Source organism: Lepidochelys kempii, chromosome 8, assembly GCF_965140265.1.
Source record: "Lepidochelys kempii isolate rLepKem1 chromosome 8, rLepKem1.hap2, whole genome shotgun sequence".
NCBI classification, from domain to species: Eukaryota; Metazoa; Chordata; order Testudines; family Cheloniidae; genus Lepidochelys; species Lepidochelys kempii.
In genome coordinates this window covers 251,944-268,860 of record NC_133263.1, presented here as the reverse complement: position 1 = coordinate 268,860, position 16,917 = coordinate 251,944, and the positions used below count along the sequence as shown (strand labels likewise).

At 48.8% G+C, this 16,917-nt stretch overlaps 1 protein-coding gene across 3 annotated transcripts in view; it reads left to right on the top strand.

The window, feature by feature from the left end:
- KDM3B (lysine demethylase 3B) overlaps positions 1–16,917 on the top strand; it is a 132,430-nt gene that overhangs the window by 75,749 nt on the left and 39,764 nt on the right. For all 3 annotated transcript variants that reach the window (XM_073355004.1, XM_073355003.1, XM_073355005.1), the window contains 2 exons: positions 8,141–8,355; positions 12,675–12,827. In XM_073355004.1, the coding sequence (XP_073211105.1) occupies positions 8,141–8,355; positions 12,675–12,827 (368 nt within the window). The remainder of the gene's footprint in view (positions 1–8,140; positions 8,356–12,674; positions 12,828–16,917) is intronic.

Genomic DNA, 16,917 nt, shown 5'->3' with positions numbered 1-16,917 from the left:
GTACCTATACTCCCACCCCCCACCAGGGTCCCTGGTTGTGTCAGCAGCCAATGACAGGGGCATCAGGGCCAGTGCTACCCCCAAACAAAAGGATGCAATAAAACTAGAGCTGGTCGGGAGAAAAATGTATTCAATGTGTAGCCTACAGCTGCGTATCTGGAGATATGACTATAATCTGTGGGATTCCTTAGCCAAGTTTAAAGACACTCTGCTGCAGGACTCAAGGCAGAAATTCTCTGTCCTCTTGGAGGAAGGTAAGAATGTGGCTGGGACATCTCTCCAGGCAGCTCTGGATGCAGCTGACTCAGCAATGGACAGTGACCTCTGCTGTCACCATGAGGCAATGCTCTTGGCTCCAGTCCTCAAACTTCCTCATGAGGTCCAACAGTCCACCCAGGATCTCCCCTTTGAAGATTCCTCTTTATTCTCAGAGCAGACAGACACAAGACTTCATGGCGTGAAGGACTCAGGGGCCACTCTCAGGTCCCTGGGCCTCTACACTCCATCGGCTTCCAGGAAGCACTTCAGGCCCCAACAGCCACCACGTTTCTTGGCTCTATCTCCGAGACAGGAATCCTATAAAAGGAACGGGAGAGGTTAGAAGCAGCATCAACAGCTTCCCTCAACCTCCCCGAAGGGGTCACATAAGTACTTCCCAGTGGGCCCAAGCAGGCCTTTTGAAGGTGTGCCTGAGGGTGCTATACCAGTTCCTGTTTCAGATCCTGTCTGCCCTTTGTTTTCGGACTGTCTATCCAACTTCAGCCTAGCGTGGTCTTGCATAACATCGGACTGCTGGGTGCTAAGTACAGTGACCATCAGCTATACCTTTCAGTTTACATCCACCCCTCCCTCCTACCCTCCATTCCTGTCCCTCTTCAGGGACCCTTCTCACAAGCAACTCTTTGCCCAGGAGGTACAGCCCCTCCTGTAGATGGGGGCCATGGAGAAGGTTCCTCAAGACTCACGAGGAAGGGGTTTTACTCCTGATATTTCCTGATCGCAAAGGTCAAGGGGAGCTTTGGCCCATTTTGGACCTGTCACCTCAATAGGTATCTCAAGAAACTGAGGTTCCGCATGGTCTCCCGGGCCTCCATCATTCTTTCCCTGGATCCAGGGTACTGGTATGCGTCTCTTGATATAAAGGATGCCTACTTTCACATTTGTATCTTCTGTGGCCACAGAAGATTTCTCAGGTTTATTGTAAACCAATGCCACTACCAATTCACTGCTCTCCCATTCATTCATCTTCTTAGCACTGGGCCTTTTGATAAATGAGCAAAAGTCAACTCTTTTTTTGTTCCAGTTCAGAGAAGAGAGTTTACTGGGGCAGTGCTCGACTCAACCTAAGCCAGAGCCTTCCTTCTGCAGACCCAATTCCAGACTGTCGGATCTTATATCCAAAGTCATTGTCTCGGTGGCGACATCCCTCACCTCCTAAGCAGAGGCGTGGCTAGGCAGCTCTGGTTCCCAGCCGATGGGAGCTGCGGAACCGGTGTTTGGGGCAGAGGCAGCATGCAGATCTGCTTGGCCACACCTCTTCCTAGGAGCTGAGGGAGGGGGATGTTGCCGCTTCCAGGGAGGTACGGAGCCAGGTAGGGAGCCTGCCAGCCCTACCGCCCCAACAACTCACTCCATACCCCCAGCACCAACGAAGGTCCAGAGCTGCTGGCACCCGTGGCGCACCCGGGCTAACACCCCCCTACCCACCCAAGCCCTCCTGGGCCACCCCCATCCCCAGAATTAGTCAGAGGTATGTAATACAAGTCATGGACAGGTTACAGGCCGTGAATTTTTGTTTACTGCCCCTGACCTGTCCATGACTTTTCTAAAAATACCCCTGACTAAGGCTATGTTTTAGTCATCCTGGATCACAAGCTAAATATGAGTCAACAGTGTAACACTGTTGCAAAAAAAAGGTAAACATAATTCTGGGATGTATTAGCAGGAGTTTTGTAAGCAAGACATGAGAAGTAATTCTTCTTCTCGAATCATAGAATATCAGGGTTGGAAGGGACCTCAGGAGATCATCTAGTCCAACCCCCCTGCTCAAAGCAGGACCAATCCCCAACTAAATCATCCTAGCCAGGGCTTTGTCAAGCCTGACCTTAAAAATTCCTAAGGAAGGAGATTCCACCACCTCCCTAGGTAACACATTCCAGTGTTTCACCACCCTCCTAGTGAAAAAGTTTTTCCTAATATCCAACCTAAACCTCCCCCACTGCAACTTGAGACCATTACTTCTTGTTCTGTCATCAGCTACTACTGGGAACAGTCTAGAGCCATCCTCTTTGGAATCCCCTTTCAGATAGTTGAAAGCAGCTATCAAATCCCCCCTCATTCTTCTCTTCTGCAGGCTAAACAATCCCAGTTCCCTCAGCCTCTCCTCATAAGTCATGTGTTCCAGTCCCCTAATCATTTTTGCTGCCCTCCGCTGGACTCTTTCCAATTTTTCCACATCCTTCTTGTAGTATGGGGCCCAAAACTGGACACACTACTCCAGATGAAGCTTCACCAGTGTCGAGTAGAGGGGTCCCTCGATCTGCTGGCAATGCCCCTATATATACATCCCAAAATGCCATTGGCCTTCTTGGCAACAAGGACACACTGGTGACTCATATCCTGCTTCTCGTCCACTGTAACCCCTAGGTCCCTTTCTGCAGAACTGCTGCCGAGCCATTCGGTCCCTAGTCTGTAGCAGTGCATTGGATTCTTCCGTACTAAGTGCAGGACTCTGCCCTTGTCCTTGTTGAACCTCATCAGATTTCTTTTGGCCCAATCCTCCAATTTGTCTATGGCCCTCTGTATCCTATCCCTGCCCTCCAGCGTATCTACCTCTCCTCCCAGTTTAGTGTCATCTGCAAACTTGCTGAGGGTGCAATCCACATCATCCTCCAGATCACTTATGCAGATATTGAACAAAACCGGCCCCAGGACCGACCCTTGGGGCACTCCACTTGATACCGGCTGTCAACTAGACATGGAGCCATTGATCACTACCCGTTGGTGAAAACATGGTGACTGTTCCTGATCACTTTCCTCTCCTCTAAGGGCTTCAGAATTGATTCCTTGAGGACTTGCTCCATGATTTTTCCAGGGACTGAGGTGAGGCTGACTGGCCTGTAATTCTCAGGATCCTCCTCCTTCCCCTTTTTAAAGATGGGCACTACATTAGCCTTTTTCCAGTCTTCTGGGACTTCCCCTGATCGCCATGAGTTTTCAAAAATAATGGCCAATGGCTCTGCAATCACATCCGCCAACTCCTTTTGCACTCTCTGATGCAGCGCATCCGGCCCCATGGAGTTGTGCTCGTCCAGCTTTTCTAAATAGTCCCTAGCCACTTCTTACTCCACAGAGGGCTGGTCACCTCCTCCCCATGCTGTGCTGCCCAGTGCAGTAGTCTGGGAGCTGACCTTGTTCATGAAGACAGAGGCAAAAAAAGTATTGAGTACATTAGCTTTTTCCACATCCTCTGTCACTAGGTTGCCTCCCTCATTCAGTAAGGGGCCCACGCTTTCCTTGACTTTCTTCTTGTTGCCAACATACCTGAAGAAACCCTTCTTGTTACTCTTAACATCTCTTGCTAGCTGCAACTCCAGGTGTGATTTGGCCTTCCTGATTTCACTCCTGCATCCCCGAGCAATATTTTTATACTCTTCCCTGGTCATTTGTCCAATCTGCCACTTCTTGTAAGCTTCTTTTTTGTGTTCAAGATCAGCAAGGATTTCACTGTTAAGCCAAGCTGGTCGCCTGCCATATTTACTATTCTTTCTACACATTGGGATGGTTTGTCACTGTAACCTCAATAAGGATTCTTTAAAATATAGCCAGCTGTCCTGGACTCCTTTCCTTTATGCATCCGATGAAGTGAGCTGTAGCTTATGAAAGCTTATGCCCAAATAAATTAGTTAGTCTCTAAGGTGCCACAAGTACTGCTTTTATTTTTCCCCCCTCATGTTATTCTCCCAGGGGATCCTGCCCATCAGTTCCCTGAGGGAGTCAAAGTCCAGGGTCCGTATTCTGCTGCTCTCCTTTCTTCCCTGTGTGAGGATCCTGAACTCTACCATCTCATGGTCACTGCCTCCCAGGTTCTCATCCACTTTAGTTTCCCCTACTAATTCTTCCCGGTTTGTGAGCAGCAGGTCAAGAAGAGCTCTGCCCCTAGTTTGTTCCTCCAGCACTTGCACCAGGAAATTGTCCCCTATCCTTTCCAAAAACTTCTTGGATTGTCTGTGCACCGCTATATTGCTCTCCCAGCAGATATCAGGGTTATTGACATCTCCTATGAGAACCAGGGCATGCGATCTAGTCACTTCTGTGAGTTGCTGGAAAAAAGCCTCGTCCACCTCATCCCCCTGGTCCGGTGGTCTATAGCAGACTCCCACCACGACATCACCCTTGTTGCTCACATTTCTAAACTTAATCCAGAGACACTTAGGTTTTTCTGCAGTTTCATACTTGAGCTCTGAGCAGTCATACTGCTCCCTTACATACAGGGCAACTCCCCCCACCTTTTCTGCCCTGCCTGTCCTTCCTGAACAGTTTATATCCATCCATGACAGTACTCCAGTCATGTGAGTTATCCCACCAAGTCTCTGTTATTCCAATCACATCATAATTCCTTGACTGTGCCAGGACCTCCAGTTCTCCCTGCTTGTTTCCCAGGCTTCTTTCCTTTGTGTATAGGCACTTGAGAGAACTCGCTGATCGTCCCTCATTCTCAGTATGAGGTAGGAGCCCTCTCCTCACAGACGTTCCTACCTGTGCTTCCTCCCGGTATCCTGCTTGCCCACGTACCTCAGGGCTTTGGTCTCCTTCCCCTGGTGAACCTAGTTTAAAGCCCTCCTCACTAGGTTAGCCAGCCTGCTTGCAAAGATGCTCTTCCCTCTCTTCGTTAGGTGGAGCCTGTCTCTGGCTAGCACTCCTCCTTCTTGGAACACCATTCCATGGTCAAAGAATCCAAAGCCGTCTCTCCGACACCATCTGCGTAGCCATTCGTTGACTTCCACGATTTGACGGTCTCTACCCAGGCCTTTTCCTTCCATGGGGAGGATGGACGAGAAGACCACTTGCACCTCAGACTCCTTTATCCTTCTTCCCAGAGCCATGTAGTCCACAGTGATCCGCTCAAGGTCATTCCTGGCAGTATCATTGGTGCCCACGTGGAGAAGCAGGAAGGGGTAGCGATCCGATGGCTTGATGAGTCTCTGCAGTCTCTCCATCACATCGTGAATCCTAGCTCCTGTCAAGCAGCAGACTTCTTGGTTTTCCTAGTTGGGGCGGCAGATAGATGACTCAGTCCCCCTGAGGAGAGAGTCCCTGACCACCACCACCACCCACCTCCTTCTCTTGGGAGCGGTGATCGTGGAACCCCAAACCCCAGGACAGTGCATCTCATGCCTTCCAATCGGCGGAGTCTCCTTCTGTTCCCTTCTCTCAGACGTATCATCTAGTCCACTCTCTGCATTAGTACCTGTGGAGAGAACATGAAACGGTTACTTACCTCTATCTGCGTTGCTGGTACATGGACACTCCCCTTTCTTCTTCTGGGGGTCACATGCTGCCAAATTTCTTCACCGTCCTCCTGTCCCCGCTGCGCAGCCTGCTCTGAATCTTCAGGACATTATGCCCATAGAAGCATATCCTGACGTCTGTCCAGGAAATCTTCAGTTTCTCTTATGCAATGCAGGGTCGATACCTGTTGCTCCAGACCTTGAACCTTCTCTTCCAATATGGAGACCAGCTTGCGCTTTGTACAGACAAAGTCGCTTCTGTCCTCTGGAAGAAAGACGAGCATGGCACATCCAGTGCAGGTCACAACAGCTGAACACCCCCCATCCATATTACCTTCCTTCTACAAGCTCACTCAGGAGTTGTAGTAACTACTCAGAGAAGCCGGCAAGATGTAAGCCTCGGCAGGCTCTCCCCAGGCGAACTCCCAGGCAAACTCCCTCTGTTAGCCGCTCTTCTGTTAGCTGCTCAGCTGGCTCGCAGCTGACTGGCTTTTATACAGTCAGGCCCACTCAAGGCTCACCTGGAACAAAGCACTCCCAATTCACACTTTTCAAACCACCAATCAAGCACACTCCATACTGATAAGGCCTCAACAGGAGTATTGTGTCCAGTTCTGGGTGCAACATTTCAGGAAAGATGTGGACAAATTAGAGAGAGTCCAGAGAAGAGCAACAAAAATGATTAAAGGTTGAGAAAACATGACCTATGAAGGAAGATTGAAAAAAATGGGTTTGTTTAGTCTGAAGAAGAGAAGACTGAGAGGGGGACATAATAGTTTTCAAGTACATAAAAGGTTGTTACAAGGAGGAGAGAGGAAAAATTCTTCTCTTTAACGTCTGAGGATAGGACAAGAAGCAATGGGCTTATATTGCAGTAAGGGTGGTTTAGGTTGGACATTAGGAAAAACTTCCTATCAGGGTGGTTAAGCTCTGGAATAAAAGTGTCCAGAGAGGTTGTGGAATCTCCATCATTGGAGATTTTTAAGAGCAGGTTAGACAAACATCTGTCAGGGATGGTCTAGATAATACTTATTCCTGCCATGAGTGCAGGGGACTGGACTATACCTCTCAAGGTTCCTTCCAGTCCTATGATTCTATCTTGAACAACAGTTAAGGAAGGTTAGAACATAAGAATGGCCATACTGGGTCAGACCAAAGGTCCATTCAGCCCAGTATCCTGTCTACCGACCAGGGGCCAATTCCAGGTGCCCCAGAGGGAGTGAACTTAACAGGTGGTGATCGAGTGATCTCTCTCCTGCCATTCGTTTCCACCCTCTGACGAACAGAGGCTAGGGACACCATTCCTTACCCACTCTGGCTAATAGCCATTAATGGACTTAACCTCCATGAATTTATCCAGTTCTCTTTAGTTAGTAACCAGTTTGGTTTGGTTTGGTTTTGTTGGGGGGATGGTTGGGGGAGAGGTGGTGCTTTATGTCTCTCCCTTCATTGGTTTTAAAACTAAATTGGTACAAGGGTGAGAAGTTAGATTGACACTCTGGAGAAATAAGCTCTCCTCTTAGAGAGTTCAGCAGAAGTTCAAGCTTCCTTGATATAACATGGTCCCCCTGCCAGATGTACGTCAACTTTGATCTGGGGGGCTTCCTCTGTGACTGAAGAGTAGTTCTTCCTCTGACAACTGGCACTGGTTTTTGCTGAGACTGGTGGCATGTATGGTGGATATTTTGCATGTCCAGTATAAGCCAGACTGAGATCAGTTCTAACATGTCAGCCATTGAAACAGTTGTCAAGTTACATGAACTTTGTCCCTGGGGACCACATTTTTAAAGGTATTTGGTATAGCTGCACTCAGCTTTGCAATGCTGAAGTCTCGTTTTTCTAAAAAGGGATTTAGGCATTTAGGAGCTGAAATCCTATTGATAATGCCTAATTCCCGTTAGAAAATGAGACTTAGGCTTCTAAGTCAGTTAGGCATTGTAACGCTGAGTGCAGCAACACCTAAATACCTTTAAAAATCTGGGCCTAACAGTGTAGGCTAACTTTGAGTTAGTAGGGAAAGGCTCTGTATCCTATTCCCAATTCCTGATTGTTTTTTTTTCCCCCTGTTCCCCTACAGTATTTTTTCAGAATCTAGGAAATAACTTGTGTTAAGAGTCACAATGGAGAACAGTGCACCATTTGATGATTTAACTGGGAATGATGATTTAACTGGGAATTGGTCCTGCTTTGAGCAGGGGGTTGGACTAGATGACCTTCTGGGGTCCCTTCCAACCCTGATATTCTATGATTCTATGATTCTATGCACAGGACTTTAGATACTGTCACCTACCAGACCAGATAAATCCAGATTACTTTTATCACTGTGATCCCTTGACACTTTTCAGTACTGTTATTTCCCAAACCTGAATCATTTTCCTTACGTAGAGCTCCCCATCACCACTTGCTTGTAAGGGATGGATCCATTTCCTAATAGCTGTCTACTGCCATTGCCTTCACATAACCTGCTGTGCCTTTCTGGGTATAGATATGAATTGCACTGGTTGAAGAGTATAGGTGTAGAAGAAACCTTTCTTCTCCTTTCTGGGTGCATGTTGTGACTTGGATGGCTGCAGAAGGTAGATAGCAACCATTGTGCTTCTTGTTGACTAGCTTATACTGTTTTGTTTCAGACTGATATTTACTCGGAAAGGTATCCTACGAGTGGAGGGATTCTTAAATCCCCAGCAGAGTGACCCTGATGCCATGAGCCTGTGGATTCCGTCATCTTCCCCTGCAGAGGGTATTGACCTGGAGACCTCTAAATATATCCTGGCCAATGTTGGGGACCAGTTCTGCCAACTTGTTATGTCTGAGAAGGAGGCAATGATGATGGTGGAGCCACACCGTAAGCTGTTGTTGGTTTTACTCCTTTTAGTAATGTCTGTACAGTACAGTGGAATGGGACTGAAGCAGGGCTGTCAAGCGATTAAACATAATAGAATACCATTTATTTAAATATTTTGGGATGTTTTCTACATTTTCAAATCTATTGATTTCAATTACAACACACAATACAAAGTGTACAGAGCTCACTTCATATTTATTTTTGATATGTATTTGGACTGTAAAAAAACAAAAAAATAGTATTTTTCAATTAATCTAATATAAGTCCTGTAGGGCAATCTCTTTATCATGAAAGTTGAACTTACAAATGTAGAATTATGTACAAAAAGCTGCATTCAAAAATAAAATAATGCAAAACTTTAGAGCCTGTAAGTCCCCTCAGTCCTACTTCTTGTTTGGCCAATTGCTCAGACAAACAGGTTTGTTTACATTTGAAGGAGATAATGCTGCATGCTTCTTGTTTACATTGTCACCTGAAAGTGAGAACAGGCATTCTCATGGCACTGTTGTAACCGGCGTTGCAAAATATTTATGTGCCAGAAGTGCTAAAGATTCCTGTGTCCCTTCATGTGTCAACCACCATTCCAGGGGACGTGTTCTGCTGTGACGGGTTCTGCTCGATAACAGTCCAAAGCAGTGCAGACTGACGCATGTTCATTTTCATTATCTGAGTCAGATGCCACCAGCAGAAAGTTCATTTTCTTTTTTGGTGGTTCGGGTTCTGTAACTTCTGCATTGGAGTGTTGCTCTTTCAAGACTTCTGAAAGTATGCGCCACACCTTGTCCTTCCCAGATTTTGGAAGGCACTTCAGATTCTTAAACCTTGGGTCGAGTGCTGAGCTATCTTTAGAAATCTCACATTGGTATCTTCTTTACATTTTGTGAAATCTGCTGTGAAAGTGTTCTTAAAACAAATGTGCTGGGTCATCATCCAAGACTGCTGTAACATGAAATATATGGCAGACTTCAGGTAAAGCAGCAGGAGGCATACAATTTCCCCCCCAAGGAGTTCAGTCACAAATTTAATTAATGCATTATTTTTTTAACAAGCATCATCAGCATGGAAGCTTGTCCTCTGGAATGGTGACCAAAGCATGAAGGACCGTAAGAATGTTTAGCATATCTGGCACATAAATACTTTGTAATGCCGGCTACAAAACTGCATGCAAATGCCTGTTCTCACTTTCTGGTGACACTGTAAATAAGAAAAAGGCAGCATTATCTCCTGGAAATGTAAACAAACTTGTTTGTCTTAGCGATTGGCTGAAAACGAAGTAGGACTGAGTGGTCTTTTAGGCTCTGAAGTTTTACATTGTTTCGTTTTTGAGTGCAGTTATGTAAAAAAACCAACCAAACAAAAAAAACCCCTGGGATGTCTGTGTGTTTGTTTGCCAAATTGCACATCTCTAGTTGTAAACTTTCAACTGCATGTGCTCAGAATACATTTGTCAAACCTTCATCAAAACCAATTAATTTCAAGCATAGCAAAATTGCAAAGTTCCTAATAAGCTCTGTTCAGGGGTTCAGCATCCAAATGTTAAGATGCTTTGATTCAACCCTGCCAGAATGTACTTAAACACTTTTTCCTCTGCATTAAGAAAGAAAGTGTAACTTTCCTTAACTCAGATGGTTCAAAATTTTCTTCACACTTACAAAATCAACTTTACATTTTGGCAGAAACCATGAACAGAAAGCCTTCCTGTTGAAAAAAATTTCTTTAAGAAATTGCATATGTGAAAAACGGGAAACAATATTTTTGTAATTAAATATATTTTCTGTTTAAGAGTTAGTAAGAACCAGTGGGTTTTCTCTGACTTTGCAACTCTTTTACATAATTTTTCAGCATGGATGTTGTGAATGTTATCTAGATTTAAATTGTTCCAATTTTGAAAAAGGCAAACTAAATTCTTTGACAAACCTACCAACATTTACAAACTGTAATCCTACAGATTTTAGTTGATATTTACATGAATTCAGATAAATACTCATGAATTTTGATACATATTAGCAGTTTCACACCCATGCCCGCCTTATATGCCTATTGTATGTGCTCCCCAGATACTGTTAATTCTTTAGTCACCCATCCACTGGTTCCGTGTGCACGCACACCCCCAGACCTGCTAATTTTATGGCTTTTCCACACACACCTCTAGTTTGTGGGGAAATCTCTGCCAATTGGCTGCCTTTCCCCTACCACAGGGTCCTAGTGCCCCCCAGCTCCACTGCCAGGGCAGACTGACTGAGCCTGCCCTTCCCCCTCAGACCCTTCCCTTTTCCGGCAGGACCCTCCACCAGCACAGGGGGCCCCCTGCCCTCAGTCACCACTTCTGCCCCATGCTGGGCAAGGAGGCAGCCCCATCCCTCACCCCCAGTGAGGCTACAGTCAGGGGTAACAGCAGGGGAGGAGGTGCACGCAGCACCCACAACGGGGGAGGTGAGGGAGATTCCTGGACCTGAGAGGGTTCCTAGGAGTACATTCAGTGATGGTGGGGGTGAGTGTGCTGCTGGGGGAGCAGGAAAGGGGGGCTCCTCCCTCAGAGCTCACTGCTGCTGGCAGGGAAAGGGCTGGGGGGAGTCCTCTCCGGCCCCTGTCCCAGAGCAGTCTGCCTGTACCCCAAACTCATCCCCAGCCCTGCCTCACCCCAGAGCCCACACTCCCAGCCAGATCTTTCACCACCCCACCACACCCTCAATCCTCTGCCCGAGCCCCCTCCAACACCACAAACCCCTCATCTCCAGTCCCAGCCAGGGCCCTCATCCCCTTGCACCGCAACCCTCTGCCCCAGCCCTGAGTGTCTCTAACCCCTCAGCCCCACCACAGTGCCCTCACCCCCCACACTCCTCCTCTCACCCTGAGCCCCTCCGACACCCCAAACCCCTCATTCCCAGCCCCAGACAAAGCCCTCACCCCCTACACCCCTACTCTTGCCCTGAGCCCCTTCCATACCCCAAACCCCTCATCTGCAGCCTCACCCCACAGCCCTCACCCCTGCACCCCCTCCCATCCCCAAACTCCCTCCCAGAGCCTTGGGCAGGTGGGGGGCAGAGTTGGGGCGGGTTCTGGGCACCACCAGAATTTCTACAAACCTGTCGCCCCTCCTGGTGAAGTACTCGTTCTGTTAATACCTAATAGACTCTCAGATCAACTCCCCACCTTTCTCTGGATCTTCCTGCCTCTGCTTTCACTAGCAACAATGAAGAGAGTGAAAATACTGCTGCCTCTTGTCTCATTAGAGAAATTGTTGCCTAACCAGTGAGGTCCCAGTCAGTGGGTAAGGTTCCTGGAGTGCTCCTCTACCCCCCCCCCCCCTTGAAAATCCAACAACAACAATCCAAGCCTGAAACAAATGTGTTGCTGTCTGGTGGCTCCCCTCCTCTCCTCCACCCCCCAAGTCTCTGCCCTCATGCATTGCCTTTGATATGCTGCCCAGTCCCCTCACATTTCTCTGCTCTAGTGTGAAGGCCTGTATCCTCCCATCCTGCTATCTTTAGGGGGTGCCCCGTTGTGCAGCCCCCATCCAAGAAGAACTCCAGGATCTTCAGGGGAAGGGACATGCCTCTTCCCACACCCAACAGGGCCTGGCTTGGCTGACAGACTGAGCTATGCTAGATCCAGCTCTGCCAGTGCAAGGAGAAGATCCGTTCCTTGGTGATATAGGTGTTTAACCCATTACATGCGTATATGCAGAGGATGGCCATAGCGGAAAGGGGAAAAGTAGCCAATTGGAGGGAATATTCCCTACAGATCTGTCAGTCTGAAAACCCAGGAAGCTGGTAGGTCTATGATAAATTACTAAAATCATATGCTTGTCATCTATAGAGGTCTTTAAAACTTTATTTACAGATAGTAATTAATATAAGGTTTTCTAGTTTCACAGAAGTTTCTGTAAGTTCTCTTATACCTTTTGCTGAAACTCTGTGTGGATCACACAAAATACCCCTGTGCTTCTTACAACTCTTGGAGGCTTGTTTTTTTCCCCTTTTCCAATGGTAGAAATAAGTGTCACAAGATCAGTACTGCAGATGTCAAACTGTTCTGTCCCAAACTCCCCTCAGGAAGTCTCGTCTCAATGAATGGTTCTATCTGCGGTGCTTCTAAGATATTTCCAAATTCACTTGGGAGAAATGGAATTAAAGCACTGTATTTGAAGCTTTTCCTGCCCGCAGGTCTCTTTCAGTACTCCCAAATAGCTTTTGCGTATAGACATACTCCGGTGAAGACTGTCCTGTGCTTGAAGATAGCAAGTGGGGTTACGCACTGGGCTGTACAATCCGTTATCCAAGCGTTCATTCCTGAAATGTTCCTCCTTTTCTTTGTAGAGAAAGTAGCCTGGAAGCGAGCTGTCCGTGGTGTGAGGGAGATGTGCGATGTATGTGAGACAACCCTCTTCAATATTCATTGGGTTTGTCGCAAATGTGGTTTTGGAGTCTGTCTGGACTGTTATCGACTGAGGAAGAACCGTCCACGTAGCGGTGAGTACCAGATTTGTCCACACCCCTTTAACTGGCTAGTTTCCAGGTAAAAAACTCCTGAGAGCTAGCTGGAGTTTTTAAGGGTGAGTTAGGGAGTACTGACGTGAGAGGTTGGAGGGGTTTGACAGTGGGGGAGGTTTTTTCTGTTCTGTTCTGCCCTGTACTCCCCTGTTGTCACCCTGTCTTCACTGTTCTTCCAGTGCTTGCTCATGTTGATTCCAAGTAGGTGTGCATGCACTGCGTTCACAGTCGTTGGAAGGTTTTTCCCCTAGTGGCACCTGTTGGGTCGGGTGTGGAGACTCCTGGAATCGAGTCTTCATGGCGGTGTATATAGGTCCTTGCCAACCTACCGCCTCTTCAGTTCCTTACTGCCAGTGACAGTTGGAGCTGCGTGTCTCTCTTGCCTTGGCGAGCATTTTCCCTAGTGATCTGACTTTTGATTATCCTGTAGTTAAGTAGTAGTTAGTTAAGTAGAAGTGGGGGGCTTCCCCCCCTTGGGCTCCAGGAGCATGCTTCAATCCCAAGGGTTTAAGCCATGCGACACCTGCCACAAGCCAATGCCAACAGGGGACCCCACGACTCCTGCCCTAAGTGTCTTGGGGAGGCACATCAGATCAGATCACTGCAAGATGTGCAAAGGGTTCCACCCAAGAACAAGAAGGAAAGGTACTTCAGGCTCTAAGAACTCCTTACAGAGGCAGCTCTCTGTCCCCAGCCGGCTCTGGGCCAGCAGGAGGCTGCACTGAGCACCTCCATGTGGAGCGCTCCGGCCTCCGTTAAAGAAACAGCACCGAGGAAGGACTCTAGGCATAGAGCCCCTCAGCACTGTCACTGCCCGATGCTGAAGCCCGCGGAGGCAACACAGCACCACTTGGGCTCACTGGTGCCACATAAGCGGCACAAGAAGACCGATAGAGGGCGCTCGCCCACGGTGACAGCAGCTGGGTCTAACAGCACCACCGTGCAGGGGCATCTGGTGCCGGTCTCTCAGGAGCCAGCACTATTGACTTTGGGCCTGCAAAGGGGTCCGGCGAGTCCGATGCTTTGGGTTTCTCCTGCTAGAGTGTGCCATGTGGAGGAGCTGGAGCTCCCTTTCACGCCGAACACATTTGAGGCGGCAAGGGGCTTGATTGCCATGACGGCTCCACAGTCCTCCAGCACTGCAAGGTGCAGCGATGATGAGGCACCGCTTGCCTTCTCTGCTTGGCACCGCCATGGTCTCCGCACTCAGGTTCCTCATCGTTGGACTCGGAGGTGGGTTCCTACTATGCTAGGCGCAGTCGGCACCGATCGGCGCGGCGGCACCACAGGCAGCAGGTGGGGATGGTGGTGTGCAGGTGCAATGGCTTTTCGGGACCCCGTGGTCATACCACCAGACCCAGGGCACTTTACTCCAGGGACTCAGTCTGTAATGGCAGAAGGACGCGCCCCTATACCACCTCTGCACTGTCCCTCACCTCAAGGCAACGAGTCCTCTCTTTTCATGGTGCAGAGCCCCGTCCAGGTCCTGGCTCCACCATGGGCACCAAGGCCACTGTCGGTGCTGAACAGCATGGCACTGAGCAGGATGCATCCAGAGGGACAAGAGGGCCTGGTACCATCTAGGACTTAGTCATCATCCTCGCCAGATGAGATGGTGGCGGGTCTTTGTCCTCTGGGCTGTCCCCCAGTGATGATAGAGCGCAGCAGGAACTGTTGTGCAGGGTCACCCATAACATGGGGCTACAGGCCGAGGAGGTGGTCGAGTCTGAGGTCCCCATGGTGGACACACTAACCCCTGAGGAGCCATCAAGAGTGGCACTGCCATGCATTAAAACGATCCAAGCCACTACGATTACTTTGTGGCAGACTCTTGCCTCATTCCTCTCACAGCTGAGGGGGTGGAGAGGAAGTGATTCTGATGCCCCGTTCGCACCATTCTTGACCGCCGCATTGGAGCAACAGCTGATGGCACCGACAACACCGGCCTTGGTGCGCGAAGTGTACTTGGAGATCGGGGTAGAGGAGCGAGTGTGCACCCCAAAACCCCCTTCCCTCGGGGCCTACCCCGGTGGTCCAGTCCTCAGCCTCATCCCCGGACAAAGTGGTGGCGGGGCCCTTGAGTGCCAGCCTGCCAGAGGACTTCAGAGAGCACCAGGCCCTGCTTCGATGGATGGCTGAGAAGTGATGAGCCTGGAGGTACAGGAGATGGCCGAACAGGCAGACACCCTGTTCAGCGTGCTCTTGGCATCTACTCCTGCCCGTGTTGCAGGTGCATGATGGGAGTCTTAAAAATAGCCAAGGCCCTCTGGCAAACCCCATCATCCATGCCTCCCAGCCAGGGGGTTCGAATATTTGTAAACCCACCTCACTGGTCCTCTCTGCGGCCAAAGAGAAGGACAAACGGGCACACTAGTTCAACCCCCAAAAATAGAGGCCAACAGACTGGACCTTTTTGGGAGGAAAATTTATTCCACAGCCAGCCTTGAGTTCCGGGTGGCAAACTACAAGGCTTTTTTGGGCAGATACAACTTGGGACTCCCTCCATAAGTTCAAGGAGTCCTTGGCCCAGGAGTTTGGTACCCTGGTGAAGGAGGGTACTGCAGCAGTGAGGTGCTGACTTGCTGGCTAGGGTGGTTGCATCGGTGGCGGTCATGAGGTGCCGCTCCTGGCTTCCAACTGCTGGCCTGTTGCGGGAAATGCCGGTCTCAAGTCAAGATCTTCCATTTGATGAGAATGGTCTCTTTGCACAGCAGACTGATGCAAGGCTGCATGGCCTAAAGGAACTCTGGCCACCCTTTGCTCTGTGGGTCTGCATATGCCACAATCAGCGAGGAAGCTGTTCCGGCTGCTGCCAAGGCTTTTTGGTTGCCTGGACAGGGGTCTGCAAGGAGAAAGGGATAGAGACATGAGCTTTAGTCATCATCATCCTTCCTCCTCCCACTCACCCATGCACCCCAGCCTGGCAAAGCATCCTGGGGGCCAGAAGCACTCATTTTGAAGGTGTTCTTGAGGTGCGTCCCATTCAACTCCCCAGATCCACCTTGTTCTTTCATCAGTGTCTTTGTCCCTACCATTCGGTCTGGTTGTAGGTCACCTCAGATCACTAGGTGCTAGAGACAGTATCCCAGGGTTACACCTTGCAATTATCGGCTGCCATTCCCTCCCATCCCACCCCCTTCCTTGTCCCTCTTCAGTGACCCTTCTCACAAGCAGCTTCTCATTCAAGAGGTCAGGAGCTTCCTGCATCTGGGGGCGATGGAGGGAGTCCCTCGGGACGTGAAAGGAAAAGGGTTCTACTCCTACTTCTTAATCCCAAAAGCAAAAGATGTCCTCAGACACTTTCTGGACCTGCGACGCCTCAACAAGTCTCTCAAGAAGCTGAAGTTTTGCATGGTCTCCCTGGCCTCCATCATCCCCTCCCTGGATCCAGGAGACTGGTATGCCGCCCTTGACTTGAAGGATGATTATTTCCATATTTCAAAGTCAGACTTTTCCTTTGTTTCATAGTGAGTGGACACCATTTCCAATTCATGGCGCTGCCCTTTACCCTTTCATCACCCCCAATGGTGTTCATAAAATATATAGCACCAGTGGCTGCTTACCTGAGGTGTTGAGGAGTCCAGGTCTTCCTGTATCTCGATGATTGGATCATCAAGGGCAGGTCTCAAGAACAAGTGCAGAGGAGCCTCAAACTTTGCCACCGCACTGTTTACCCCTTTCTCCAGATCATTTATGAATAAGTTGAATAGGATTGGTCCTAGGACTGACCCTTGGGGAACGCCACTAGTTACCCCTCTCCATTCTGAAAATTTACCATTTATTCCTTCCCTTTGTTCCCTGTCTTTTAACTGGTTCTCAATCCATGAAAGGATCTTCCTTCTTATCCCATGACAACTTAATTTACATAAGAGCCTTTGGTGAGGGACCTTGTCAAAGGCTTTCTGGAAATCTAAGTACCCTGTGTCCACTGGATCCCCACATGTATGTTTGACCCCCTCAAAGAACTCTAATAGATTAGTAAGACATGATCTCCCTTTGCAGAAACCATGTTGACTTTTGTGCAACAATTTATGCTTCTCTGTGTCTGATAATTTTGTTCTTTACTATT